This window comes from Denticeps clupeoides, chromosome 6, assembly GCF_900700375.1.
Source record: "Denticeps clupeoides chromosome 6, fDenClu1.1, whole genome shotgun sequence".
Classification (NCBI taxonomy): Eukaryota; Metazoa; Chordata; class Actinopteri; order Clupeiformes; family Denticipitidae; genus Denticeps; species Denticeps clupeoides.
This window is the reverse complement of record NC_041712.1, coordinates 3,660,530-3,687,459: the sequence shown is the minus strand read 5'-3', so window position 1 is coordinate 3,687,459 and position 26,930 is coordinate 3,660,530. Positions and strand designations below refer to the sequence as shown.

The following is a 26,930-nucleotide window of genomic DNA, read 5'->3' as shown; positions in this document are numbered from 1 at the left end:
CTGTTTTTTTGGGCCTGTCAGTATGACAGACCATTTACTATTGTGGTGGGAACAGGCTTTTGGCCGCCTGTGGGTAGCCATTACAGGAAGCGACCCAGGAGTCGCAGCATGACTGCAGGCCTCACCGAGACACACCCTATGTATGACAACCGATCGTGGCCGGCAGTACCGGCAAGATCAGGAAAAACACCGACAACTGGGCTACATTCCAGGCTACCACGCCAAGTCCTTGCAACACACAGAAACAGCAGAAGCCAGTCCGAACGTTCGTTGCTTTGGTGGGGCCTACGGGTTGCCCACAAATCGGGACCAACTTTGGAAAAGTGGGGAAACAATGTGCTTTTTGGGGATTTGTCCTGACATGGTTTTTGTAGGGCTTTCCTTTCTTGCCTCAATGGGCTCTCTAAGTTTTCAGAATGCGTTTATTATTCTAGTCCGAAACCACCTTTTTCAGACTTTGTGGAGAATGCAGAAACCCTAAGATGACACATTTTATAATAAATAATAATCTATGTTGTTGGGTAAAAATAATGAAATGAATATGATTTTATTCAGTATTTTACATGAATAAGTACATTTATATAGCAGAATGCTATATTTTACAATAATTATCAGTATATCAATATGTGTTCAGTTATTTAACAAATATTTTGTGTTGCATAGCAGGTAAGGAAACTGACTGTAATCATAAGGTTGCCGGTTCGAATCCGGTTTGAGTCCCCACACACTGTCATGGCTGCCTACTGCTCACCAAGGGTGATGATTAAATGCATGGACACGTTTCCCCGTGTGCTGTGCTTTTTGGAGTTCCAAATTTATTGGTATTGACATTTCTGTGTATTAATTTTATTGCAAATATTTACATAAACCAAAGGCTTTTTATTAATCCCTAAATGTAACGCTAGGGGGCGTTAGAATGAATTTTCGGTAAAACGCTGTAAAACAGTAAATAATAATAATAAAATATCAGCGCCGCTGTTATAATATATATATATATAGATTGTTCCTTTATTAATTTATGTTCAAATCCTGAGCTGGACTGCTGTACAGAACTTAATTGGTTGAGGATTTGACCCTTGACCCTGCCACGTGACGGTCTCGATCTCGCGCGAATTATTCAATTGTTTCTCAGTTTCCTGGGAAACAGCGAGCTCGCTAATTTCACCAAAGTACAAGAACGATTTTAGCCTCTGAAATTTTCGTGCTTAGCGCATCTGTTTTAAAGTCAGCTTTAGGTTCTGTGGTTCGCGGTCATCCATGTTTAGTGACTTTCCAACAGGTGACACTAAAATGTGCAAACAGGAGAGATTTATAATCTTGTTATAAATTCAAAAACAATCAAGATGCAAAAGTCGTCTCATATTTATCATGAATTATTCTAGATGCTTTTTGAACAGCAACAGTCCAGTAGGAAGATATTTGGCCTTTGAACTTTAAAAAGCGCATTTCTTGGTCCGAAGGAAGAGAAATAAAACGCAGATTAACACAATAAGGTTTAACCAGGATTTATTAAATAAACCACACATTAGTGTGAGCAGGATGGGTTTTATGTCTATAAATTCTTTCATCTTCATCCTCCAGCAGTTTGTGGTGGTTATATGGCAGTACAGTAAATATAGTAATAGTAAAAGAAATTAAGAAATTTATTTATTTTCAATTTTTTTTATTCATCATTGAGCATTTATTACTGAGATTTAGCGATGGATAAAAACAGTTTGATCTTCAACAGCTTCTTCAGAGGAACATCTTCAGCAGGAGAAAACCTACAGATTCTTCACCAACTTCAGTCTGGTCACAACTGCAAACATGTCTAGCGGCTGTTGTTACACCAAGGTTTGTATATTGTGTGTGTGTGTGTGTGTGTCTGCTGTTAAATGTTAATTTGATGTGCATCTCTTATGACAGATAAATGGAGAAACGAATTTGTTCTGAATATTTTGGGATCTCTTTTCAGCTCCGAGTGGAGAAGTTCAGCTTTGAGTGGGAAGTAGTCAACTTCAGGTCACTGGTTGCTGAACGTCTGCAGCCCCGTCGTACGTGGAGGCGGTGAAGAGCTGGAATGGTAGCTTTCTGTCTGCGACTGATCTGAGTTTTCTTTATTGCTTTCTGGTGTCTCCATATTCGTTCTTCTGATCTTTGTTCTCAGGCAGCTGCAGCTCTATCCCAACGGATTGAATGGTTTCTCTGTGGGCTGTCTGTCTGTCTATCTGGTGATGGTTAAAGGGCCAGAGACAGGAGTCCGGGTCAAGGGGAAAATATCCATCCCTCTGAGAGCCATGACTGCACCATAACTCATCTACAAATACATTCCGGTCAGAACTGAGGTGGTTCCTTAAACAAGTCTAGTGTAATTGTGACACATGGCTGTATGTCACCTGACCTGCTGTATTTCAGTACTGGGATGCAGAGCTGACGTGGACAGTTTGTGTGTGGTTTTCTGTTGCAGACACCAGCAAAGTCAAACAGCTCCTGGTGGGAGATAAGTGGGGCTTTAGCTGTTTTGCCATTCATGAGGACATCATGGAGGGGGACAACAGATTATTGAGAAATAACTCCCTCGTTCTTCTCTTTGAAGTAGGTCTCTCTGGATCACTCACCGCATTGACAATCCTGCTGTTATTTCGATCATTAAACTCCAAATGCATGCAGTGTATCGTGCTGCTGAAGCGGATTTGACTGTATTAACTGCTGTGTTGGGGTGTTGTAGATGATGGTGACCCTGGAATCGGAGAACATCATGAGGCAGAAGGTGCAGGTCCCTCAGTGCAGACTGGCTGCTGATTTCGGGGAGCTGTTGCAGGAGCCGCTGCTCTCTGACTGCTCTCTGTGGATGGATGGGCAGGAGATCCAGGCCCACAAAGCCATCCTGGCAGGTAACATGCTCACATGTGGACAGATATAAAGTACTATAAAATGTAGGAAACACACGGTAAACACCAACAGGCACATTCGATGTCTCATTTGCAACCGACACGTTTCTGTGACCCTTGGTCCACTGCGCTGGTGCTGGTGCTCAGACGGGTCAGATGTTGGCTTCACAGTCGACAAACATCAACAAAAATGTATTATGCCTAAAATGCCTAACGCCGTTGTCTCTAGTTTTACGATAATATTTTTCTCATGCTACTTTATAAAATTAAAATCACAATAAACAAGAGTGGATAGTGAGAGCCAAAAAGATCATCAGTGTGGCCCTACCCCACTGAAAGAGATTTTCCCGACCCGCTGCTGCAACAGAGCGAGAAATGAAGGACGACTCTCTCCCGCTACACAGACCCTTTACACTGTTACACCCTGACTGGTGATCTGTCTGGGTGCGGCTGTTCTGTTGTGTTGTAAGTTGGATCTGTGCTCCAGGAGGACGATATTTTGTCACACTGTGTATGTTTTCTGGACCGGGATCATGTAACCTGGTTGTTGTCTGCTGCCACGGTCCAGACAGTGTATTATATGTACATGGCTGGGTTGATGCTAAAGCCCTACTTACTTACAACTACCTAAAATATAGAACTATTCAAGAGTTATTTTAACACAGAATTATCACTTACATCAAGATCATGATTTTTTTATTCATCAAATGCAAAGCTATATAAGTTCAACATGTAGTGAAATGTACTCTGACTGTAAATAAAAATAGAAGCTAGCAAATAGTATTAAGAGAAATTAAGAGCTTAAAACTAAAGTATTAAAAAACAGATACAGAAGTATATAAAATGTAAATGCTTTAATAAGCTAATAGCACACCTTTAGAAACTCTAATAAAAGTGATTTAAATGAAATGATTGGCCGAGCTTCCTGCCAATCTACAGTTGCTGTCCCTCAAACCAATGTCACCACTTGTGCACCCCGGTATCGCCCACCAACCAAGTGGCAGTCTGAGAGAGTGTTACCATTCTCAGTTTGTCAGGTCTGTGATTTGCTCTAATGTGTTTAAATCTCTCTCCAGCTCGCTGTCCTGTGTTCAGTGCCATGTTCCAGCATGATATGGAGGAAGGAACAGTGAGTGTCAATTCCTTATCTTATCCACTGACCTTCAAATACACCCTCAATTGTATTTCAGATGAAAAAATTTAGTGCAAAGAACACTACTGATGTGGTGCTTTACCTCTGTAGCACCGTGCAACCATCCGTGGCATGGAACCCGAGGTGCTGAAACAGATGATTTATTTCATCTATACTGGTGCAGCCCCCAAGCTGCATCTGATGGCCAGGAAGCTCATGGCGGCGGCAGACATGGTGAGTAACACACACACACACACACACACACACACACACACTTCCTTATGTGCTGTTGAACGTCCTTCTGTCTAGCAGGAATTCTGACTTCCTCTTCTTCCCTCAGTATCTTCTGGACTGTCTGAAGGCCAAGTGTGAGGAGGCTCTTTGCAAGAGTCTCTCAGTGGAGAACGCTGCTGAGCTTCTCATTCTGGGGGACATTCACCTTGCCAGCCAGCTGAGATCAGAGGCAGTCTCCTTCATTAATTTGTAAGTGATACATCCATGAGGTGTAATAGGCCAATCTTAGCACTCCAGTTGTATTTAGGATCATGGAACTCACTATTTTAAATCCCACTGCCCCTTTCTTAATAAATGAAGACTTGTGATTTAGCCGTTGACTTCTTTCTCTCTTCTTCTCAGTCATGCTGCTAAGGTGATGAAGACATCTGGTTGGAACATCCTGGAGGCAGATCATCCTCACCTCATGGCAGACATGATCTCACCATCAACGCCAGCCCATTAGGACACAGACACAGACAAGCAGCCATTTTGTATTTTACATGTATATACATACACCATTGTGTAAATGTCATTACACACATTTTTATTCATAGGTTCAGAGTGTCTGCACCTGCAGCAGAATTAGGACCTGCAGATGAGTGAGGAGAGTGGAGAGACCAGTCTTGTGTGCAGGTAAGATTATATGCTGTGGTGGGTCTGCAGTAACATGTCAGTTCAAATTTATTGTTATTTAGTGTAAACTGCATTTCATTTACATCTCTGAATTTTAGGACCCTTATTGCTGCCAGCTGTATCTGACAGAAGAACAGTTCCAGGACTACACAACCAGCCAAGTCACATTCACATGATTATTACATGGGTAATTATAATCACTCATTATAAACATAGGCACAATATATTTGGTAGAATGTATAAAATCCTTCTCTGGCAGTATTATTGATCTTGGTTTATTGTAAATGAATTTATTTCAGAATTGCGACTTCTTGAAAAAGATGCCACTGTGAAGACCAACCACAATAATTTTTTTTTTGTAGATTGCACATATTGTTGTATTATTTATAATGTTTACATGTATTTACTACGTTTATATGAATTTCTTATTCTAATCATTTATGTTTATTAATTCTGTTTATGTGCATGTATAAAGTTTTGCCTGCTCTACAAATTATGGCTTGAGTTTTCACGAATTCTTCCTACAAATTAAAAGCATGTGGCTTAGGTGAATTGGCAAACATAAAGTCTTTCTTTTAAATAAAGTATTAATTCTAATTGAGAAAATAGTTGTGAAAATTGTCTTATTAACCAAACTTTTATATGAATCCATTTCACATGTAAACTGCAGTCAATAATACTAATTACAGAACCCTCCATCCATCCAATCACAACACAGTTCTGTTAAACCCAGAGCCCTGGAAAATGATACCTTTATTATGATACCAACATTTAATGAGTGTAACACTGAGACTGCTGCACGTCATATGTGTTTCTGAGTCAGAGAAAATATAGATTGAACCCAGAAGAAAATGAAACTGTCACGGTTACCGCTCCACCATTCGACCCACAGGGGGCACAAGGATGACCAAGGGGACAGCCATCTGGAAGCACCTCAACCCGGGTTCAGTGTCCAGTTATAGAATTATAGCTTTGCTGCTGTACTGACTCTACTATAGATCATCTTCTTTTTAACATGCTCAAATCTGGTCACCCTATATTAACTAGATCAAATTTTATTTGTTACAATAAAAAAAGAATTAACCTCAACCATTTTAATTGATAACTAGCTTATTATTTCATTCATCACAATAAGGCAGTAACCCTATATCACTAAGATTATATTTGTACCTTAACAGTGATTCAGAAAGAATTCACTTGAAATAAGTGTCCTAAACATAATAATATCACAACGGATAATGAAAGTCTGACAGTGACATTTTCACCTTTGCATGTAAAACTGTAAAGAAAATCAATACACACCATATCCATCAGCTTTAACTGCATAGATCAGCCATTCATATTCTTTCTATTTTTCTGCCAAATGCTTTGCCAGCCAGATGAATAATGTTTACTACAAAGGTATAGCTTCTTTCCTCTCAAAGGGTGGGGCAGGCTCTAATAGGAATAGAGACCTGATAGGGGTGCAACAAACAGAAGGAACTTTGTCTTTTTATGCTAATATTATGTAATGCCTTTCTTTAGTGCATTTAAACCGTACACTCAAATTGATGGTTCGGAAGGAAGCGGCGCCACGGAATTTCCGACTCTAACCAATGACAGCCAGTGAAATGTGATCATGCTCGCCACCTCATTTGACCGGTGCCTCACCCACCATGCCTCTTGAACAGTCCCGCTGCTTTCCAGGCACTGGTAAACAACCTCCTATGGGACCTACTAAACCAGTCCCCCTTCGTCTACTTGGACAACCCCGAAGTGCCCTCCCTGGGATCCAGCCTCAGTCCCCAGGGGGTCTCCATGGACCCCGCTAAGACCACCGCTGTGATGGGCTGGCTTGTACTCACAACCATCTGTCACCTACAGCAGTTTCTTGGCTTTGCCAATTTCTTCCGCTGCTTTTCCTGGAACTACATCTCGCACGACCCATTACCTCCCTCCTCAAAGGTGAGCCATCACCATCACGACTCCTCTGGAAGCCCCACGCCCAGCACGGCTTTGACTGACTCAAGCACCTGTTTACCACAGCCCCCATCCTGACACACCCATACCCCCAATTACCATTCACAGTTAAAGTTGACACCTCCAGCTTGGGCGTAGGGGCCAAGTATAATTATTATGTCGGCAACCGGGAGCTCCTGGCCATAAAACTGGCACTGGAAGAATGGCGGCATTGGCTGGAGGGGGCAGCACATCCATTCATCGTACTGACCAAGAACCAAGCTGAGCTCTTCTCCGGCTCTTCCTCTTCTGCATCCCAAGCGCTGATGCCTCCTCCTGCTTCCGCAAGTCTGCATTCGCTCGCACGTGTGCCCCTTCCTGTTGGCTTCCTGACTAAAAAGCCCATAAACACACAATCACATGTTCCTAATTATCCTATTCATAGACTTAGTTCTTGGATGCTCCTAGTTCCTTATTTAAGGTCCTTTGCTTCCTCATGTGCTTGTCACTTGACATGCTTGAAAACAGTATGTAACACTTCCAAATGTAGCTTGTCACTCGTAATTATTGAAAGAAGACAATCTGTAATTTGTAGACTTTCTACATTTATTAAACTTGTGTTTTGAAACGGAATTGTGATGCCCAGGAGCCACTGGGCTCACACAGCGGGTGCTGGTGCACCTGATAAATGGGTCATGTTCACTCCTAGCTAAATCAGGACCCATTTAAAGAGTGTATGCAGCAACCAGGTGTTTCTCCAGGGGTTTTCCAGGGGTTTCTCAGTGGCACCATGGCTGCTCAGGATTTGAACCTGCAACCTTATGATTATAGGGCCGCTTCCTAAATGGCTAGACCACCACTGCCCCATTGGGTGTGTGACATGAATAACCCTTTAAATGTTTGGAAGTCAGGGAAGCTGAGGCGATCTACTAATGGGTCTGTGTCTGAATGTGAGAGGAACTTTCTATCACCTTTATATTGGTTAATTTAATGTTTTTACATTTACATTTACAGCATTTATCAGATGCCCTTATCCAGAGCGACTTACAATCAGTAGTTACAGGGACAGTCCCCCCCTGGAGCAATTTAGGGTTAAGTGTCTTGCTCAGGGACACAATGGTAGTAAGTGGGATTTGAACCTGGGTCTTCTGGTTCATAGGCGAGTGTGTTACCCACTAGGCCACTAGGCTACTACCACCCTAATTTCAAACATATTTTCATTTTCACAAATGCCATTAATTCTATGTCAGATTAAATATAATACAGCTTTCACCAGGCAGCATCAAATGGCTGTTTTGTTGCGTTAGCCTTAATGAACATCCTTGCGCGGTCCTAATTAAGCCTTCCTAATTATCCTATTTATAGACTTAGTTCTTAGATGATCCTAGTTCCTTGTTTAAGGTCCTTTGCTTCCTCATGTGCTTGTCACTTGTCCTGTCTACATATTCCCATGTATGTCATTACACTTCACCTGAGAGTGTTTTTTCTGTTGTGTTTTGGTCATTGAGCCCTTTTTGTTTAATTTACAGTAAAAGTTTCACTCTGTTGTTCACTGTTGTGAACCCTGTTGTGCTTGTGCTTTAGCACAGACATAATGTGTTCTGGCTCTAAGGGACTCATTTAGACAGTTAGTTTAGTTTTGCAGGGATTTAAATGTCATGCAAATGCTTCCAAACAAGCATCAAATGACAACCCCAGCTTCCCACCTGTAGTGCAACTTACAGTAGTTACAGTGACAGTGCAGCTTACAGGGTTGTGACAGGGACAGTCCCCTGGGAATAGCTCAGGGTTAAGTGTCTTGCTCAAGGAAACAATACTAGTAAGTGGGATTTTAACTTGTGACTTTATGGCCTTCTGGTTTGTTACCCACTATGCTACTACCACCCCTGTAAAATGCTGTAAACTAAAAATGCTTTGACAAATCTAAATAATATTTACAAAAGAGAAATAAAAAAATCAAACCAAATAATGGTGTTACTATTTTATTTCCTTTAAACCAGCATAATGTCTTACAGGCACTAAGGTATTTTGTAGTATTATATTCTGGTGCATGATCAATCAGTTACATTAAGCAGGTATTAATGATCAGCAATTTTATGAATAAGTTGTAACAGTAATTAAACACACGTTTCCTGACACAGGTTTTATATCATGACAAGACTGACATACTGCATCAGCAAGTCCACCCACCACCAACAGAAACAGGCAATGTTTTTTTCAGCAGTGCCATCCACTTAGAACTGGCAGAAACCAGAAGGATCCAGGTACACCAATCTACTGTCCTGAGAAGTCTGGCCAGAAATGGTCTTCATGGAATAGTTGCCGTACCTCAGATAAGAAAACAACGCTAAGTGACTGAAATATCTCGGGGCTGATGAGTTTGAAGTATTTTTAATTTGAAAGTATTTGACTGTGGCAAAATGCAGTTTGTGGAGAGCTGTTTAATAATAATTGTCTGCATGGTGGACGTTTGGGGTTGCATTTCTGGTTAGGATTAATGATGTCATCAATGCTGAGAAATACAGTATCCATCATGCAATACCATAAGGTATGCATATGATTGGTCCCAGTTTATTCTGCAACAACCCAAATATATACATGTATATAATATGTATATATAACAAGACCGAAACAATAATTTCCCACCTCCCAACCACTTTTTGTCTTGTTTTTTCATCAGTTCTGGAGGGACGTCAAGTACTTGGCAACACAACCCCCCCCCCTTTTTGATGAATCCATAGTATGTCCTGTACCATTTTCCTGACTCAACAATAAGATTCACATAATGCTTTTGTAAACTGTATGCAAACCATGGCTTTTCTGTAGCAAGCACCAAGTCTTTTTAATTTATGGCAGGTCTGTACCTAGAACACTGCTTTCATTAAATTAACTGCCGTTTTTTTCCTAAATTAAATTGTACATGTCATAGGTCACAAGGCGGGAAATTATTTATTGTATTTTAATTTTTTATTTGACAGAAAACTGGCCCTTTAAACGAGGGTGTGTACACTTTTTATATCACATGAATATTACTGCAACAAGGGCACCATAATTTAAAGTGCTACCCTAGATTTCGTTCCATGATTGTAGAAAAGAAATACAGAAGTAAAAACAGAGCAATTAATCTGTGAATGAATTTAGAAAGTACAGGGAGGTATCATATACCTGGAGACACGTGAGCATTTTTTTTGGTACACATATTTAATTACTGTTCTAAAAATGTGAAAGTTAACCGATTGCAGAAAGGGCAACGGGCTATAGTTAATGTCCCTCCCATGATTCAACTTCGTAAGCTCTCATATTTTCACTTTCAAGGGAAGCTGCAGTTTATTAGCACAGGAACAAAGGAACAAAGGAGCCACGCCAGTGTTTGTTGTGACCGTCCCTGGGGACGGTCTACAGCACCTCAGCCACAAAAGGATGAACCTGACCTTATTTCAGCGCAATCTGAACCCTTGTGTTCTCCTTATAAAAGTGATCCGTAAGACCAAACACAGAACAGAGATCACCCAACCACACCACCAGAATGAAGTATCTGACTCAAGGTGCGTACTGTCTTTTTGAGGGGGGATCCAGGAATACTTTTTTTTTCCTCTTAAAAACATCTGGGCTCCATTTAAGAAATGCTCTTGTTTTTACACAGATGTGCTTTCAGCAAGGACTCTCCTCTGCCTGTCTGTTTTCTTCACACTAATTGTCAAGAGTAGCCAATTAACAATTAGCGATTGTGGCGTAAACTACAGACGTCCAGGTATTCCTGTCAAGTTCACTGTTTTCAGTAGATTGGCATATGTAAAGATCTCTAATTATGTTATTCATATTATATATGCTCATAATAATAAGATGTGGATGTTGGTATGTTGACAACCTGCAACTAAGTGATGTACTTGTTCTGTTTCTAGACTACAATGACATTAGTGTGTTCTGTGGGACCAACTATGTCCGCCTCTCAATCTTCATTTGCCCCGTGATGTACGCCGGCTTAAATGAGTCCATGCTCTTCCTCAACAACATGAATGACCCAAACTGCAAAGGGACGTTGGATACCAGTGTCACTCCTCCGGTTGTGAGGTTCACCTTCCCCCTGAACTCGAGCAGCGCCTGTGGAAGTGTCTTTACGGTGAGACGGATTTCTACATGAACCACACGATCATGTGCTGATTTCTTTTTTAAACCCAGACTGAATCTTTAGGCTAGTGTTAAACTCACAAGGGCCATGATGTGTACCACCAATATGTGAATGAAAATAGGGGCCTATTTAACTAGTTTAATAGTAATATTAATAATTATCCACTGTCAATTCAGCAAATAAGTTGAAATGTGCATTTATCCCATCGCCCTTAGCGAGCAGTGGGCAGCTCACTAAGGGTAATAGGCACCCGGGGAGCAGTGTGTGGGGACAGTGCTTTGATCAAGGGGACCTCAGTGGCACCTTGGCAGTTCGGGATTTGAACCCACAACCCTTTGGATACGCGTCTGCTACTTTACCCGCTAGTCTAATTGAACCCGAGCCGCCTGCACCGAAGATGAGCTAGAGAAATTTTGAGCATGGTAACTGTACTGCACTGAAGATATGAAGGACATTCATTGCTGGTGTACTGCCGTTCTACCACAGTAGCCTATGACTGTATAGCTTGCACATATTAAAAGAAACCCTTGGATTTGACATGTATTCTTGACATTCTCCTTTAGACAATCACCAGTCTTGGTTCAGGGATCTATTCTGACTTCTCCAAAGTCCAGACGGTCAACATCAGTGGCATAGTTCGTTCTGTGGACCCCAGCACGAGCATAGTCACCTACAACACTGATCTGACATATTACTATTCTTGTTCTTACCCACTGCAATACCTGCTCAACAACACCGATGTCTCTGTGTAAGTAGCTTCATCACAGTTTATTCAAAATACACAATGGAATTGTTCTCATACATTCATAAAGAAAGCACATTTATTTATCATGCTCTCAAGAATTTAGCTGTTGTGCTACTGATAACGGAGAGTAAATATTTACATTTTTAGAATCATTTGTGGCATTGGGAGCAACTGATCAAAGCAGATTTCCTTGTGATGTAAGAACACAGCTTAGTTAATTGAATTTGTTTGTGCAAACATTGAGATATGCGTCATCTTCATCAAGGATCCAGCTCCAGCATGGAGCTCTACGATGGAATGGCGAGATTTGCTTTGCTTGCTACCAGACCATGATAATCCTAGATCAGTGATTCTCAAACATTTCATGATGACGCCACCTCCGAAAAAATTGGCACCATTATGACAGCATTGAAATACAGTAGCATAGGCCTAATTAACTATTATACCTTATGTGACTCTTATTTCTTCTTCATTATTGACTGTTATCATCCACTGCAAATACTGCAGACAAAGAGTATTTGTACAAAAAAGTAAGAATATTGACTGAACAATACTAAAAATAATAATTTGCATTCAAAGTCATAGCATTTTTGGCTATTTACAATAAGACCACCAGACAAGTAGGTGAAACAAGGATGCTAATGGAATGATGTTTTAGGAGAGGCTACTAATCGTCTCCAATATCCACTGTGTTTGCTTTCCAGATCAGCTTCGTCCATTGCTGTGCGGGACAACAATGGCAGCTTCATCAGCACACTGAAAATTGGGCTGTTTCGTGTAAGAAAATGCTGAAAGGACACAAATATTACTTTACAATAAAGTGTTGTTTAATATGGACCAGGCAAAGCAACATGGGTTGTTGCTTTGTTGCACAGGAACATGTGATACACGGGCCGTCGGATTAATGTGAAAAATATCACAGGAAATGTTGATTATACTCCCACAGAGTCATGCCTAAATTTCTTTCCCGTGCCTCTCTGCTGTTCATTTATTTTAGGATGCCAACTACACCAATCCCCTTGCCATGCCATCACAGGGTATTGAACTGAAGACAAATATATATGTGCAGGTCCAGGCCACCAACCTGACTTCCCAGTAAGACCTTTTCAATGACCACAGACGTCATGCACACATATTCTTTGAGAAAATGACTAAAGTACTTTTCTGCTACAGGTACTTTGTTCTTCTGGACAGATGTTATGCCTCCACATCACCCCTACCCAGCAACTCTTCTTTCTTTAACCTCTTTGTATCGTAAGTATGATGTTTGGTTGATTGGCAAGTTTCCTAGAGAGCTTCATATCATTAATTGAACTTCTGTATGTTTACTCATAGCTGCTCCATAGACAAGATGACCACCGTGGTGGAGAATGGTCAAAGCCAGAGTGCCAAGTTCTACTTCCCTGCCTTCCGTTTCAGAGAGCAACAAAACATGACTTTGTCTACCTACTACTTACACTGCATCACTCGCCTCTGTGAACCCGCCAGCTGTAGCCAGTTCTGGGTGCTGTACCTTTTACTTTCATGTAAAAGTAACCTGTCACCCGCACATGTTCTAACTTTGCTCAACGTCCGCAGTCGTGTTCCAGCAATAATGGCAGACGGAAAAGGGATCTGTCAAGCAGCACTCCCGTTCTGGATGGTGTGACCAGCTTCATAACCCTGACTTCTCCTGCCATCACAACCAAAGCAGAGAGCAGTAAGTCTTTACTGTGCCAGCAAAAGAAAGTCATTAATATCTTAAAAATGACAACTGGAGACTCGGGACTCATTCTTTGACCCCGCGCAAATATGACTCCTCCCCTGTCATGTACTCTCAGTGCATGTTACCCTTTTAAAAGTACAATTTCAGCTCCTTAACTGCTAGACAGGATGGGGGAAATATAAAAGCTTGCATACAGACAAAACAGAGCAAAGGAAAAGAGTAGAGGGTTCAGCCTAAATGTAGGAATTAATTATTTATCTTTCATGTCTGTCAATGTAGGGATGTCTGTCCCTCGATGCCTTATCGCCAGATCCAAAACGCAGTTACATCTTATGATTGATCAGGTCTTGTACAGCTCTTTGATTTGAATTGACAAGTCAGCGCATTTCCTTATAACCATGGCTCAACTTGGACATTTGGTTGGACTACTTGCCTTGTCCCAGTATATATGCACGAGAGGGAAATCACTGGTCAACTTCACTATGGCAGCCGCCATTTAGCTTTTAGTACCGTATTTTGTCGTTACTGCCTCACAGAGTAAAACTATAGACAAACAATTCAGCATCTGTCGAGTGGTAAATTTCACGAGCTCAGTACATTTCATACGTGCTGCTCTCTTGGCTTGTTTTGCAATTGAGATGCATGTTATCTATTGTTGGTACGGTTTTGTCCGGAGGCATATGGTATCGCTTCCAAGTCAAAGTCTGGAGATGTACAAAGCACCTCCTCCAGCTTAGGTCTAGATGTGCCCCAACAATGAAATTGCAATAATGAGTGTTTAATCGACTTTGAGAAGTTCAGTTTACAATGATTTCAGTTCAAATTTAGTCAAACAAACACAATCATTTTGATTTTCTTTATCATGCAAACATACTGTCTGTCCCCTTCTGGATAGCAAATCTTACATAGTGCTGCTTTAATCAGCATGCGCTAATATGCTTGTTTTTTGATGATTTAGTAAATGCTATTCATTAGGAGAATATATTTGTGCTCTGCATTTACGTGTCTGTGGCTTTTCTTTCCCCAGCGCTGTCGACCAGAGAAGGTAATGCACAACTCACTCCTTTTGAAAACATTGACTGTACAAGTTGAATGTATGCCAGAGCACCAGAGTATTAAAGCAGCCAACACTATTCATCACAAAAGAGCCTGGGTGGAGGAGGAGGCTGATATGCGGTGTCACAGCTAATAGCTGACACCATAAATCCATGTAACTGCTGTTTTCTGTAATTGATGGACACGGAGTGGACTCCCTGACCTGAGTCTCTTCTCGTTTCCAACAGAGCAATCCAACAGTGGCACCAGATCTGCCACCTCTGTGGGTCTGGGCGTGGGTGTGGCTCTTCTGTCCATAGCCTGTGTTGGGGTGATTACCACGGCCGTCTACTTGTACAAAAGGCTACGCCGCTCTGTGCCCAAGAGGTTGTTTCAGTAGAAGAGAGCAGAGAGACTCTGACATGGGAGAGAAGCCAATATCACAACGCTGGTGGAGGAGCAAAGTAATCCCATTACTACTGCATTGCTGTACTTCAGACTTGCTGATAGAACCAGGTATTGTATTTTTTTAGAGCTAGGTGACAGATCTGTGCAAGAAATGTGTTCCTCATCCCTCTGTGAATTTTTGTGTGGACCAAAAACAAAATGTTTAAATATGACACACAACAGAACATGTGAAGAACTGATTGTTAAATGAATGGATTATGTGTGTAAATCAATTCCTTTCAGTTGTTCACAAAAACTGTATTAGGAGGGGATAAACTGATGATGTCACGTAATGATGACTGTAATCCACATCTCAATAAAGTATGCATAGACTTTTAAAAGCGCATTGAATTATTTTTACAGACATGGAAACAGCAACACAAGAAAGTCCTTCCTCTCAGTTTTAGAAGCTTAAAATGGTCATTGCACTGTGTACTCTATTCCAGGTACCCTGGCCTTTAAAAAAAAAAAAAAAAAGTGAAGTGCACAGCAAACACAGTGAAATTTGTCCTCTGCATTTAACCCATCACCCTGAGTGAGCAGTGGGCAGCCATGACAGGTCCCCGGGGAGCAGTGTGTGGGGACGATGCTTTGCTCAGTGGCACCTCAGTGGCACCTTGGCAGATCGGGATTCGAACCAGCAATCTGATTACGGGGCCGCTTCCTTAACCGCTAGGCCACCACTGTTTTTTGTCATTAATAGAGAATAATTTAGACTTCACCTAATAATTTTTATAGTTGTGCGATGAGAGCGATCATAAAACAGACACTGGCACTGAAATTGCCTTTTCCGCCGGTCCGAGGTTCAGTTTCCAAAAGCTGCAACCGCCTCAGCCATGATCAAACCGATGGTATTCATGCCACTTTCAACATGGCCACGTTTTCAGTTTCATTGACACCTGAGTTACCATTGTCCAAACTGCCATCTGATAACCTTCTTCTAACCTTACACAAATCATGACATTTACACAATCACAGGGTTACCATGGACATTCACCACTTAAATCCAATGAAACAAAAACAGGACAAAAAAAGTTTTTTTTCACCCCAAATTAGGACACCACACGGACATCACAGATTTTCATTCACTGGGACTAAACCCAATCTGCATAATGTAACTGAAGATTTGGGTCACAGATTGACTAGCTATAAAGAGAATGGCACTTGGGTATTATTACACGCAAAACCTAAAAACGACTGTTTTTGTGAGGATTTATATAAATCCAGGCAGATTGTAATGTTTTCCACAGAGTGAAACAGTAGTAGTGGATCTCATAACATTTCAATGTGTTGAAGAAGGTCATTTGTGTTGACCTGTAATGAATATAGGACAGGCTGATGGTGGCGTGGTGGAGGTTAGTGACGTGGCTTCACACCTCCAAGGTTGTAAGGTTGAATCCAGGCTTGGACCTTATGTGGCATTTGTATGCTCTCTAGCTGTTGGTTTTCTCTGGGTTCTCTGGTTTCCTCCAAACGTCTGAAGACATGCGCCATTGGTAAATTGGTCTTTATTATTATTGCTCTGTAGATTATTTTCGGTATTACTATTATTTTGTTAAATTCTTAATATGGTCAATGTTTACAGTTAATTTCCTAATTTCCTTACTTGCTATGAGTTTATGTGTAGCATTGACAGTAAATGACAATCAATAAAAAAGGACTTTGATTGAAAGATCTGAAGTCCTTTGAAGGTTACAAGTGGTGATGAGTGTTTTATTACTGCTTTGAGTGTTATGCTAGATGACTGCTAGTTAAGCAGGCCTTATGCTGATCATAATGGTGGTACATGGAGAACCAAATGTTTGGTTTGAGGAGGAACACTTTAATAATAGCTATGTTTTTAATTAAAAAAATAGATAATGAAAATTCTAGTTTGAGATGCACTAGTATTTAATGGAGTATACTACATGCACGCTCATTTGATTCCAGAGCAACATGACCTTCTCTGAACATCCTGGTCAGCTGATCAGTAACATTACCCAGACTGCCACGCTGTGTTTCAAATTGCTCAAGAGAATAGGGTGGCATTTCCACCCAAAAGCAGACGTTTAAAGGGTCAGCTCCATCAGCTGAGCCATTCAAGTATTAATAGTAGAGCGAGGGAGGTTTGCCGTCAGTGACTGGCGGGTGTGAGGAGCACAGAGCCTTGCGGCTTTCAACTTCTCCGCAGGCGCACAGCAAAGCTTCAAAGCCATGGCCCTTGGAGGAGAGCGGCGTATCATGGAGGCGACCGCGCGCCTTGAAACGCGACAACGGTAATCCTGTTTGGCACCATGAGCTATTCAGTCAAATACAGAGCCATGGCTGTTGAAGACCACCTGCTCAGAGGCACTTGGCAGTTAGAAGTATAATGGCCCTGGTGCACTTCCTGTCTGAGAAACCAATTAGCTTTTTAATTTGCTCTTGGTGTTCAAAAACTCTGTTCTGTTGGGTGGTATTTTTAAATTAAAGGAAAACAGGATGTTGTTCTGACCTTTAAATCACATGACTTAGATTTTTCTGAATCGATTTCTCCTGTCTGTATTGCACTTTTCATCCTTGCTAATTCAATGGAAAAAGGTTTGGAACCGCATCAAGAAGGTTGCATTTTTAAAGAGAGGAAATCGATTCCTCAATTAAACCCTTTCTTTCCTTGTTTAAAACATCCAGGCCCCTGTTAATGTACAAGTTCTATATTGTTAGGGGGAAACGTCGACGAAATCGAAGTACAGCAGCTTTTATTCCCACAGAGAAATCGATCAAGGGACTTTTTCTATCAATGCTCATCATTTCGGCACTCTTTTGTGACAAAATCTGCCCATCCTGTTGTGTCTGTGCTGATTGGAATGCTTGGTTTCTTCAGGGTAGAGGGTCAGAGTCACTGGCTGGAACGGATGGGAATCTTCTTGTGACTGAGTCGGTTCAGCCTCACAAAGAACTTTTATTAACAATGCGGTAGCTGTTGTGTCCTGAGCCCAATGACCCTGAAAGAGCACACACCCTTCTGCATTTTCAATCTGTCTTATACAAAAATGGCAAGAGATTCTATTATTAATGCATCTGATACAGTTTTATTATGCTTTCTAAATCATTCTTAAGCATTAAGTAATTTCATGACCATGAACTTATTTGCAGAAATTCATATTATGAAGGCATTATTTTCTTATAAAAAAAAAAAAAAAAAATTTACAGCATTTGGCAGAAGCTCTTATCCAGAGCAACTTACAAAAGTGCTTAAAAAAAATCACTGAAAACCCTCGTTTGGTTCACTAGGACCCATCTGTAGATAACATAACAAGTCAGTTTTTATTTTTTAAATATGGAAAATGTACATACGAGCTCTTTAGACCAAATATTTTCTAAACAGGAAGATTTTTAGACTGCGTTGGAAGACTTTTAATGACTTTAATGGCAGTTCGGACATCTAGTGGAAGTTGTGCTTACACATATATTCAAATTTCATCAATAATAATCTGTACCTACATCTGCATGCGTTGCATAAATAGACAGAAATATATCCATATAGGTAAACATTGCAAGAATTGCTGTATGTTAGATAAAGCATATTACAACATATTATTGGCTGTATAGTCTACCTGTTGCACTGTGGTGTCGATGCTGCCGTGTACTCATAAGGCACTAAAGCGCCACCTGGTATACTATGCAGTAAGCACTAAGAATACTAAAAACAAGTGCCAGAACTGCCTTTGGCATAAATCTACTTGCCTTTAAATATTTAAAAAACTGTTTTTTGTTGTTGTTTCTTAAAATTGTCCTTTATTACGTCTGTCATTTATATGCTCCACCAACAGAGGGCAGAAACGTCACTCGTCAGTGAAAGTATATAATAAAATCTAATATGATTCAGTGCAGCTGAAACACTGCCTGGGTGGTGAATCATGAATGTTATCGCTGTAAGTATTACCGCCACAAGAATGTGAGATAAGGACTCATTAGGCCAACAAACAATCTATGACTGCAGACACGACTCTGTGGCGCTGCAGTGCAGGATGCAAGGTGGTATCTGACAGTTTCCCAATGCATTCTGCACCGTGCATTCATCAGAATAAAGACAGCCTTGTATCGAAACACATGGCTGAGACAGAATGCGGATCACGAGGAAATATTCATTGCCACATTTCCCATCAAGCCGTGTTTATCATTTTTATAAACGGATTTGTACTGTGTCTCAATAATGCAGAATGGTAGTAAATGGAAGTGTGTACTTAGGTGGGATAGGGAAATGTTCTCGTAAATAATGAACAATATTGATGCACAGATAAAACTTTATCACTTTCTACACACCACGTTCATGTTAAGCCTTAATGGAAGATTCAAATGGTACACAGAATAACAAGCAGAGGGGTAGAGTCTTGAGACACACACACACACATGCACACACAGCTTGAAAAATAAATGAAATTCCAAATGTAAACTATCCATCTCCGGACTGCATTTGAAATAAATATCAGTTTACCTGCCATCCAACGGGGTCAGGAAATCATGTGGACCTTTAGATTGGCCAGCAATTTTCTGAACCTCAGGTTTATTGTGGGCAGAAGGAAATGGTAATTGAGTGTGAATAACTGTGGCTTGATAAACACAGGGTTGCTACCTGTGCTGCACCAGTCGCTTACCATCAGCCACTCAAGCCTGCCACTTACGCCTAATTCAAGAGAGTGGCCCAGGGCTTTTTTTCTCACTTCATTTATCACTGCCAATATGGCACATGAAACCATTTGCCTATGACAAGCCACGCTGTTTATTAGCAGTTGTGCGGTGGCTGCCTGGAATAACATCATTAATTGCCAATTTACTGGACTATCCAGGCGTGGCACTGTTGAGCCGTGTGGCAAAGGGAAGCCACAGAGCTCGGCCAAGGAAGCATAACCTCAGGCCAAGCAAGCAGTTGTTGCTAATGATGAACTGTTGCTTTGTGTCTAACAAAAACCCATGCAAGCACAGGGAGTCACAAACCAGACAAGGCAGGTTTTTAAAATGTTTAATTAAATCACTGAACCAATGAAAATAGACCAACAAGATGTTCTTGAATTTGTCCCAGCACCTTCATCCCTAAAAGAGTGACAGGAAGAATGTCTGGAAAAATGCACACATGGACTGGCATGGTAAAGTCACAAAAAAAAAAGTCCCTGAACTGTATTAATGGTACATTGGACTAGACAAGCTATTATTGTCATTGTTGACAATAAACTTATAACATGTACCTGTCTTGAAGTAAAAATGCATGAGGTATAAACATGCATCCATTGTCAGAGTTTGGATTAAAAAGGCCATTTCAGCCTTTTTTTGGACACAACTACATGACTCCATATCTTTAGCTAATCTATCAAGAGGTGTGCACCACAAGTCACTAAACGCCATGCATTTTCATACTGGTCTTACATTGGGTTATTTGAAAGTGCTACGGTCCCTTTACAGAATATACAGTGGATATAAAAATGCCTTTTTAATGTAAGAGAAGATGACAAGCTTTTTATTGTCATTGTACAACAACCATACAAGCTGCATGCATGATAAAATTTTAAGGCTACATTGAAGGTGCTGGTCCTAATAATATTGCCATGGTGGTGACTTTGGGGTACTCGAGTTTTCAGGTGTCGATGTTGTCTGCCCTTATCCACTTGTGGTTGTTTGTATCAAGTGAGGCTATTGTTTCGAGTCTTGTTATTACATAAAATGTCATATTTCACATGCAGATTAGTTCAAATACGTTTCAAAGAAACTAACACATTAACATTGATCATAATTACATAACATAATTTATTGTTCTGGCCAAAACCAAACAGAAATGAACATAAAACAACCGGTATGGCGTGTACAGAAAAACACATACACATTAATGCTGCAGCAACCCCTGGGTGCTGTACGCACTCTTTTAACAGGTCCTGATTAATGGGTCCTGATCCCATTGCCCATTGGGCATCACAGATGTTTCAATTACAAACAAACGTTATTTCTTTCAACGAAATAAAAGATGGAAAAAGCAAAATGACCAATTTTTTAATTAACGAAGCAAAACATAGTCTATTTCCTGATCTATTTCCTAATTCAGTTACCGCCCTGGGTTAAATTGTATTCTTCATCTTTTATATTTATTTAAAATTAAATATTTTATATATTTTTTAAACTCATTTATGTTTTACTTTCTTTTTTTATTTCTTTTGTTAGACTGTTCCATAATTTAACCCCAGATATTGTGATATACATGTTTTTTAAAGAGTTTGGTGCATTCAGGGTGGTGAAGGCTTATGGGAAGAAACTGTCCTTGAGTCTGTTTGTCTTGGATCTGATGGCCCTGTAACGCCTGCAGTAGGTCAGACAGGTAGTGGGCGGGGTGACAGTTGTATCTGATGATGTTCAGTGTTCAGTGTTCAGTGAGATTTTTAGATGTCTTTCCAGGGTGGCAAACGTGACTTACAACCTTTAAAATTCAACTGGAAACAATCATATCTGGGCTTTTACTGAGCATTAAGCTACTGTGTTTATAGCACCCTGAGTAATCAGTGATCACTGAGTAATTTACTTTGTGTTAGATAATGGGCCATTTTGTCTACTAAATTTTATAAATAAACACATGTAACTGCCACCTGCTGCAAAAGTATAGACTTCAGATTGGATAGCTGAGTGAGAATTTTTTATATGCACAAAATTGCCTGTCAGAAGGAACATTAACAGACAATCCAATGGGTTAAAATGCATGCTCCAGAAGGCAGCCACCCTGAATAGTGCACACAGAAAAAATATGATATCGTATATGTATTATATATTGACTGCATGTATTTGCTTGGGATGCCACTGCACTTCCAAACACCAGCGAACCCATGAAACAGTCACGTTTCTGTGCGCATCATGTTACTGGCAGTGTGTGGTGTTCGTGTTTGAATGCAGTTCTGAGAAAGAGCGTGCCAGGGTGGAATTGAGTTGTGTGCTGTTGGCAATCTGCAACATTGCCTTGTCTGATTCCAAAGAGAGTCTTTTTATGTTCTAAAGAGCACCATTGGAGAATTTTAAGTATTCATAAAAAGCAAATACTGATTTCTTCAGGGTAAAAGTGGTGGTACAGAATGAAATCTATTGTAAACAAATTAGCCATTGAATATATTAATAAATATTATATAGAATATATAGTGGTCCTCTGTCCTTTTGATCTATTGGACAGTTGGGGCTTGAAATTGCACAGAATGATGGGAACCAATGAATTTAATAATAATGTGTTGTTTGTCTGTAAGGTCCTGTTGAAAGTCATGTAGTCTTCATTTATCAGCCATTTTCTATCATATCCTCCAGGTTGGAGATCTGGGGAATCTGGAGACCCAATTTTGTCTCATTATTTGCACAATTTTTTTTCCCCCCATAGTGCATCCTTCTGTCATTTCTTTCACTGGTAAACAACCTGGCCACCTTCATTCATTGCTTCATGGTCCACTTTTGATTTTTGTGTCTCCATTGTAGGAAATTTTGTGCTCATTGGACCAGATGGGTTTGCAGATAGAATCATATTGGTTAGACACTAACCAGTGTATACCAGGAAAAATCTAAACATGCTACTTGTCTTGCACTTGTCTCTTTGCCATTATTGTGCCTGAGGCATGGACTTCACTAGACAGCTGAAGGCATACTGTGGCATCTAATCCCCAGCAGAACTCAATTCAGTTGCGAAATGGTGCCCCCGTGGATCACACTGGTTTTTCCAACACATCCCACAGATTCTAAATTGGACTGAGATCTGAGATCTACTTATTTACTTCACCTCTCATAATGTTGTTTGGTACATATTCATAGTTAAAGACTTGATTGTGGAATGATGGTAGGCAGTTGAGTGAGTGAGAGCGTAAAGGACAGAGGGAGGAATCAGGTTTGTTTGTGCAGACCTGCAGATTCACACGTCTCTCTCTCTCTCTCTTGCTGTTTTCCTGTACCACTGCAAAGCTCAACTCTCTGCCCTCAGGGTGGGGAGAACAGAGGCAATGAGCACAACTCGCCTCGTTTCCCAAAGAAATGACACAGAGGGGGAAGAAGAGCGCTCAAGCCCAAGAGAGAAGAGCACAGCAAGTTCCACTGCTGCACACTAAAAGCAGCATCACTCCGAGCTGCGAAATGCGTTCATCACAGCCAACAATGGTGTGTCATGCCCTTTCTCCGCGACTTTCACAACCAGCGTAACGCCTGAGATTTTAAAATGATGAACCTTTCACACCCCTTTTCATTCCAGCGGTTTGCAAAAAAAAAGGAGGATAAAAAGATATGCTCTGTTAAAAAGGTCACCATAATGCTCCGACTTCATCTGCAGAACCATCAGTGAGGTTCAGGCCTCAGTGGCATCACTTTCTCAGCCATGGCTGCATACCAGTGGTAAATGTTTTTGGGACCCTGTAATGCTCTCCCCATGTCTAATGACTTTAATAGCGTGTTGCATGACCCTGAGGGCCAGAGTGACATGAGAAGGAGGTGACACCTCCCTCGTGGCTTCATTTGAAATTCAAAGTAAGCAATTTACAGACACACCATGAATTAACTGAGCTGCAAATCTTCTCCCTGCCAGCTTATAAGACAACTCACACGACCAAAAGAAATAGCTCTCCATCCACGCCCCCTCCATCTTCCAGCAAGGCATTGTCTGGGGAGGACCTTGGAATAAATCTTGGCTGAGGGGCGTGCGGCTCAACCTCCCCTAAGTGAATTACACACTGTAAATCAGGCCTTTTTATACCTTCTTATAGTTGTTAATTTGATTAAAAAAAGGCGGAACATGCATTTACTCAGTGTCATTGGCTACAAACCTTCTGTGCCTCAGACTGGAAAGCAGCATTATGGTTGAAGGCCCAGGTCAGGTGGCCTTGGACTCTCTTTTTCTTTTGTTTCCATCCAGGCCTTGTTCCCAGCTCCATCACCCTGTCTGGGCACCGAGCTCTGGGGCTCGGAGGGAAGAGACAGCTGAATGCCAATCAGTGGTCAGCACTAAATCAGTTCAATTTTGGTTCTGGAGCCTGTGCGGGACAATTGTGTCTCCTGAGTGTCTTGTATCTGCATTCCCGGAGTACCTAGAAAATCTAATCAGATTTTACTGACTGCCCCATTCTGTGTGGTGAAAAGGAAAAAAACAACATGCTATACTCTGCATTAACCTATTTGTGAGAAACGATTTAGAAAAAACAAGTATATTACAGTGTACATTAGCATAATGGTCCTGTTTGTGTGTTGGGTCAAGGAAAGATTCTACTTAATTGCAATGCTATGCTTAAAATTAAAAAGTGGAGCACAATGTCATGGCTGTGAAGCCAAATACAAAAGCACCTTAGACAAAGCAAGGCAATATGAATATATAAAAAAAGGTCCCTGTAATCCTGACCCGTGCAGGAGCATCTTTGACAGGGTGTGCATGAGGTCTCGCCTTGCAGCCTGGATGTCAGCTCTGTGTACTGTCAAAATGTGGAACTGTTGACGAAAAGCAGATCAACCTTTCACGGCGTCGAACAGACCCGTTCCCAACATTCGCAGAGCAGATGAATGAGCTCAGCTTTTATCACCCGCGCCTCCCCAGCATGGAACAGCGCAATGACCGTGGGTCAACACTGCCAGCACAGGAGTTAACAACTAAATAGGAAAAAAGTTCAGTGCACTGGGTTTCTTCCTGGAACTGAGTTCGCTCTCGGACCTTGCATCCTTTCAGTGCTGTTACAGTATTCAATAATATTCCATTATGCAAAACAATACTAAAAATCATTCAACTTTAGAGACTTATTCAATGAAATTTAAAATATATATCATTTTACAAATTTAATTGAAAATGGTCGAATAATATCAATACAAAAATGTAGATGAAAACACTGGTCTTAAAATAGATTGTTAAGAGGTCAATTTGTTCTTTGTATATGAGTAAAATAATTTAAAAACTAGATAAGATATAGGAAGAAAAACAAAGTCAAGTAACAAAGAAGGATGTGTGCGCTCTGACATTTAGATTAATTTATATGTTACAAGCTCTGACTTAAAAGTCCCCTAGTATGAATTTTTTGGCTTTTATATTGGTCTTGTTGGTCACCTAATGCTGTATCTGAAGTGTCTTTCTGAAATTCAGCCTTGGTGCAGAATTACAGCCACTTTGAACCAGTCACAATGAGATTTTCCCAGGATGGGCAGTTTCTGTGAAGGTAGCTTTAAATTGAAATGTGGAGGAGAGAGGCAGCACAAGGAGGAAAGTGGCCTATAGAAGTATACAAAACAGTATAAAAAATATAATACAAGAACCAAATAGATATAAAAGTCTATATATATTGCACACAGGCCTATAAATTAAGTTTAAAGATTTTTTTTTATGCTACAGCGTTTCTCAGCAAACACTGGCCTTCCCTTGAATATTCTTCACGTCCCCACAATATGTTACAAATGAAATCATTCGCCCAACATCCCCACAATGTTCTTGAGATGCTCTTGGGACATCCCCAGGGCCGAAAGGGAACACTCACAATGGCGTTTAGAGAGGACCTTCAGCCAGCGTGGAGGGGACGTTATGTTTGCTGGGCAGGGATCAGATTTGAAACTGTCTCATACCGCCTAAGCCACCCATAACTCAAATGTCCTAAAAATATTTTTCAGACATTAGAAGTCAAGTAAATCTGCACATACCTGCATCAGTCCTTTGTGTTTTCTTTTTGAATTTGGGACACAGCTAAATCAGTTAAATAAAGCAGAGCACCTCTTTTTATACTTTCTTTTGGGAACCTGCCCATAAAACCCACAGAACAGTCAACAGCAGGCACGGCGCTTTCATCCGCCACCAGACAGAATCGCTTGTTATTGGTTATGTCTTTATGTTGTCTGCTCGGCTCATTATAGACAAATCAGATAACAGTGGGCCATTGATTTGCTTCATAAATGCACTTTTGTTGAAGAGCACAATGTTTCCTCTCCTCAAAAGGGGGGAAAAGAAAAGAAGAGAACATTCTTACTATCTGCATCAGGAAATGACTTTTTTCCCCCTCCTTATTCATTTGTACTGTAGATTCATGCAGAGCCATTATTGGGTCTGTCAAATGCTAGTCAGTTTGTTTTTCTTTCATTTTCATTCTTTGATCAAGGTCGGCTCTCTTTTTTGCATGCATGACTTATTGTTCATTTGATACGTGAGATTTTCACTTTAGGCAAAGAGTTTTCTTCTCCTTCCTCACTTTTGAGCTTTTAACGTCTCCAGTTCATCGGCCGCCTTTCCAATCTTGCATATAATAAACGACCGTATTGTGTACGGCGAGACTGTTGTGACGCCATATGGTAATTATGACAGCAAATAGAATCATTTCCGATAGCACTATCCCACATCCACCACTGCCTCAGTGGCCATGTGGAGCAGCCATCCTGATTTGATGTGGTCTGTGGGGCAGTAACTCACAATACAAAGGGTCTAGTACACAAAACAAGGGAATTTACAAGAGAAAGGACTTTATTTGGGCATTTTAGGAACTTTGCCCTGTGGGATGTTTTCTTGCAGAAATTGGAGACTCACTATCAGAATAAAAAGTCCTATTGTTGAGTAACATGTCACAACAAAACACGACCCTTTCACATTGAAATTGGTCGTAAGAGATGACAGAGGCTGTAAATACAATTCTACTGCTACTTTGTCAGGAAAAGACAATACAAGGGAAATATTGCTCTCATCTGATGTTCCCCAAAACAAAAAGTAAGATCCTTACTGGCAAGTCATAGCTTTGTGACCAAATTTAAAAGCCTTTAGCATAACCTTTCCAAGCATGTCAACTATGCATCAAGGCTGCATGTGTTTCAGACCAAAACAGTTCATAAAGTTCCACAGTCATCAACAATCAGTTGAAACCTCTTCCCATTGTCCGACGGAAAACCTCAGTAGGCCCTCATGGGCACGAAGTGGTTTAGTATATAATAAAAGCCAGAGGTCTGTGCAATGACAGGAATTTGGGATCATTTTGTGTGAACAATTCTCTCAAATCAGATATGGTTTTTGAAATTTTAAAACAAATACAACCTACACCTAGAAAAGAAAAGAA

At 40.7% G+C, this 26,930-nt stretch overlaps 3 protein-coding genes across 4 annotated transcripts; all 3 read left to right on the top strand.

Annotated features, from left to right (window-relative positions):
- Nucleotides 1-2,251: 2,251 nt before the first annotated feature.
- Nucleotides 2,252-3,021, top strand: LOC114793103 (speckle-type POZ protein-like). The gene is made up of 3 exons (XM_028984796.1): nucleotides 2,252-2,312; nucleotides 2,447-2,574; nucleotides 2,708-3,021. Exons 2-3 carry the CDS (start codon nucleotides 2,521-2,523, stop codon nucleotides 2,900-2,902), a joined length of 249 nt encoding a protein of 82 aa, XP_028840629.1. The 5' UTR covers nucleotides 2,252-2,312; nucleotides 2,447-2,520; the 3' UTR covers nucleotides 2,903-3,021.
- Nucleotides 3,022-4,147: 1,126 nt separating this feature from the next.
- LOC114791872 (speckle-type POZ protein-like) lies at nucleotides 4,148-4,764 on the top strand. The gene is made up of 3 exons (XM_028982383.1): nucleotides 4,148-4,236; nucleotides 4,343-4,485; nucleotides 4,639-4,764. Exons 1-3 carry the CDS (start codon nucleotides 4,159-4,161, stop codon nucleotides 4,739-4,741), a joined length of 324 nt encoding a protein of 107 aa, XP_028838216.1. The 5' UTR covers nucleotides 4,148-4,158; the 3' UTR covers nucleotides 4,742-4,764.
- A 5,484-nt stretch (nucleotides 4,765-10,248) lies between these two features.
- Nucleotides 10,249-15,251, top strand: LOC114792664 (zona pellucida-like domain-containing protein 1). 2 transcript variants are annotated; one of them, XM_028983994.1, is made up of 11 exons: nucleotides 10,249-10,394; nucleotides 10,493-10,600; nucleotides 10,752-10,969; nucleotides 11,542-11,726; nucleotides 12,428-12,500; nucleotides 12,721-12,818; nucleotides 12,897-12,977; nucleotides 13,059-13,227; nucleotides 13,302-13,422; nucleotides 14,456-14,473; nucleotides 14,712-15,251. In XM_028983994.1, exons 1-11 carry the CDS (start codon nucleotides 10,376-10,378, stop codon nucleotides 14,861-14,863), a joined length of 1,242 nt encoding a protein of 413 aa, XP_028839827.1. In that variant the 5' UTR covers nucleotides 10,249-10,375; the 3' UTR covers nucleotides 14,864-15,251. The 2 variants fall into 2 exon arrangements, with proteins under 2 accessions (XP_028839827.1, XP_028839828.1); XM_028983995.1 differs by lacking the exons at nucleotides 14,456-14,473; nucleotides 14,712-15,251 and adding an exon at nucleotides 13,814-14,394 and having other exon boundaries at nucleotides 13,302-13,522.
- The last annotated feature ends 11,679 nt before the right edge of the window (nucleotides 15,252-26,930 follow it).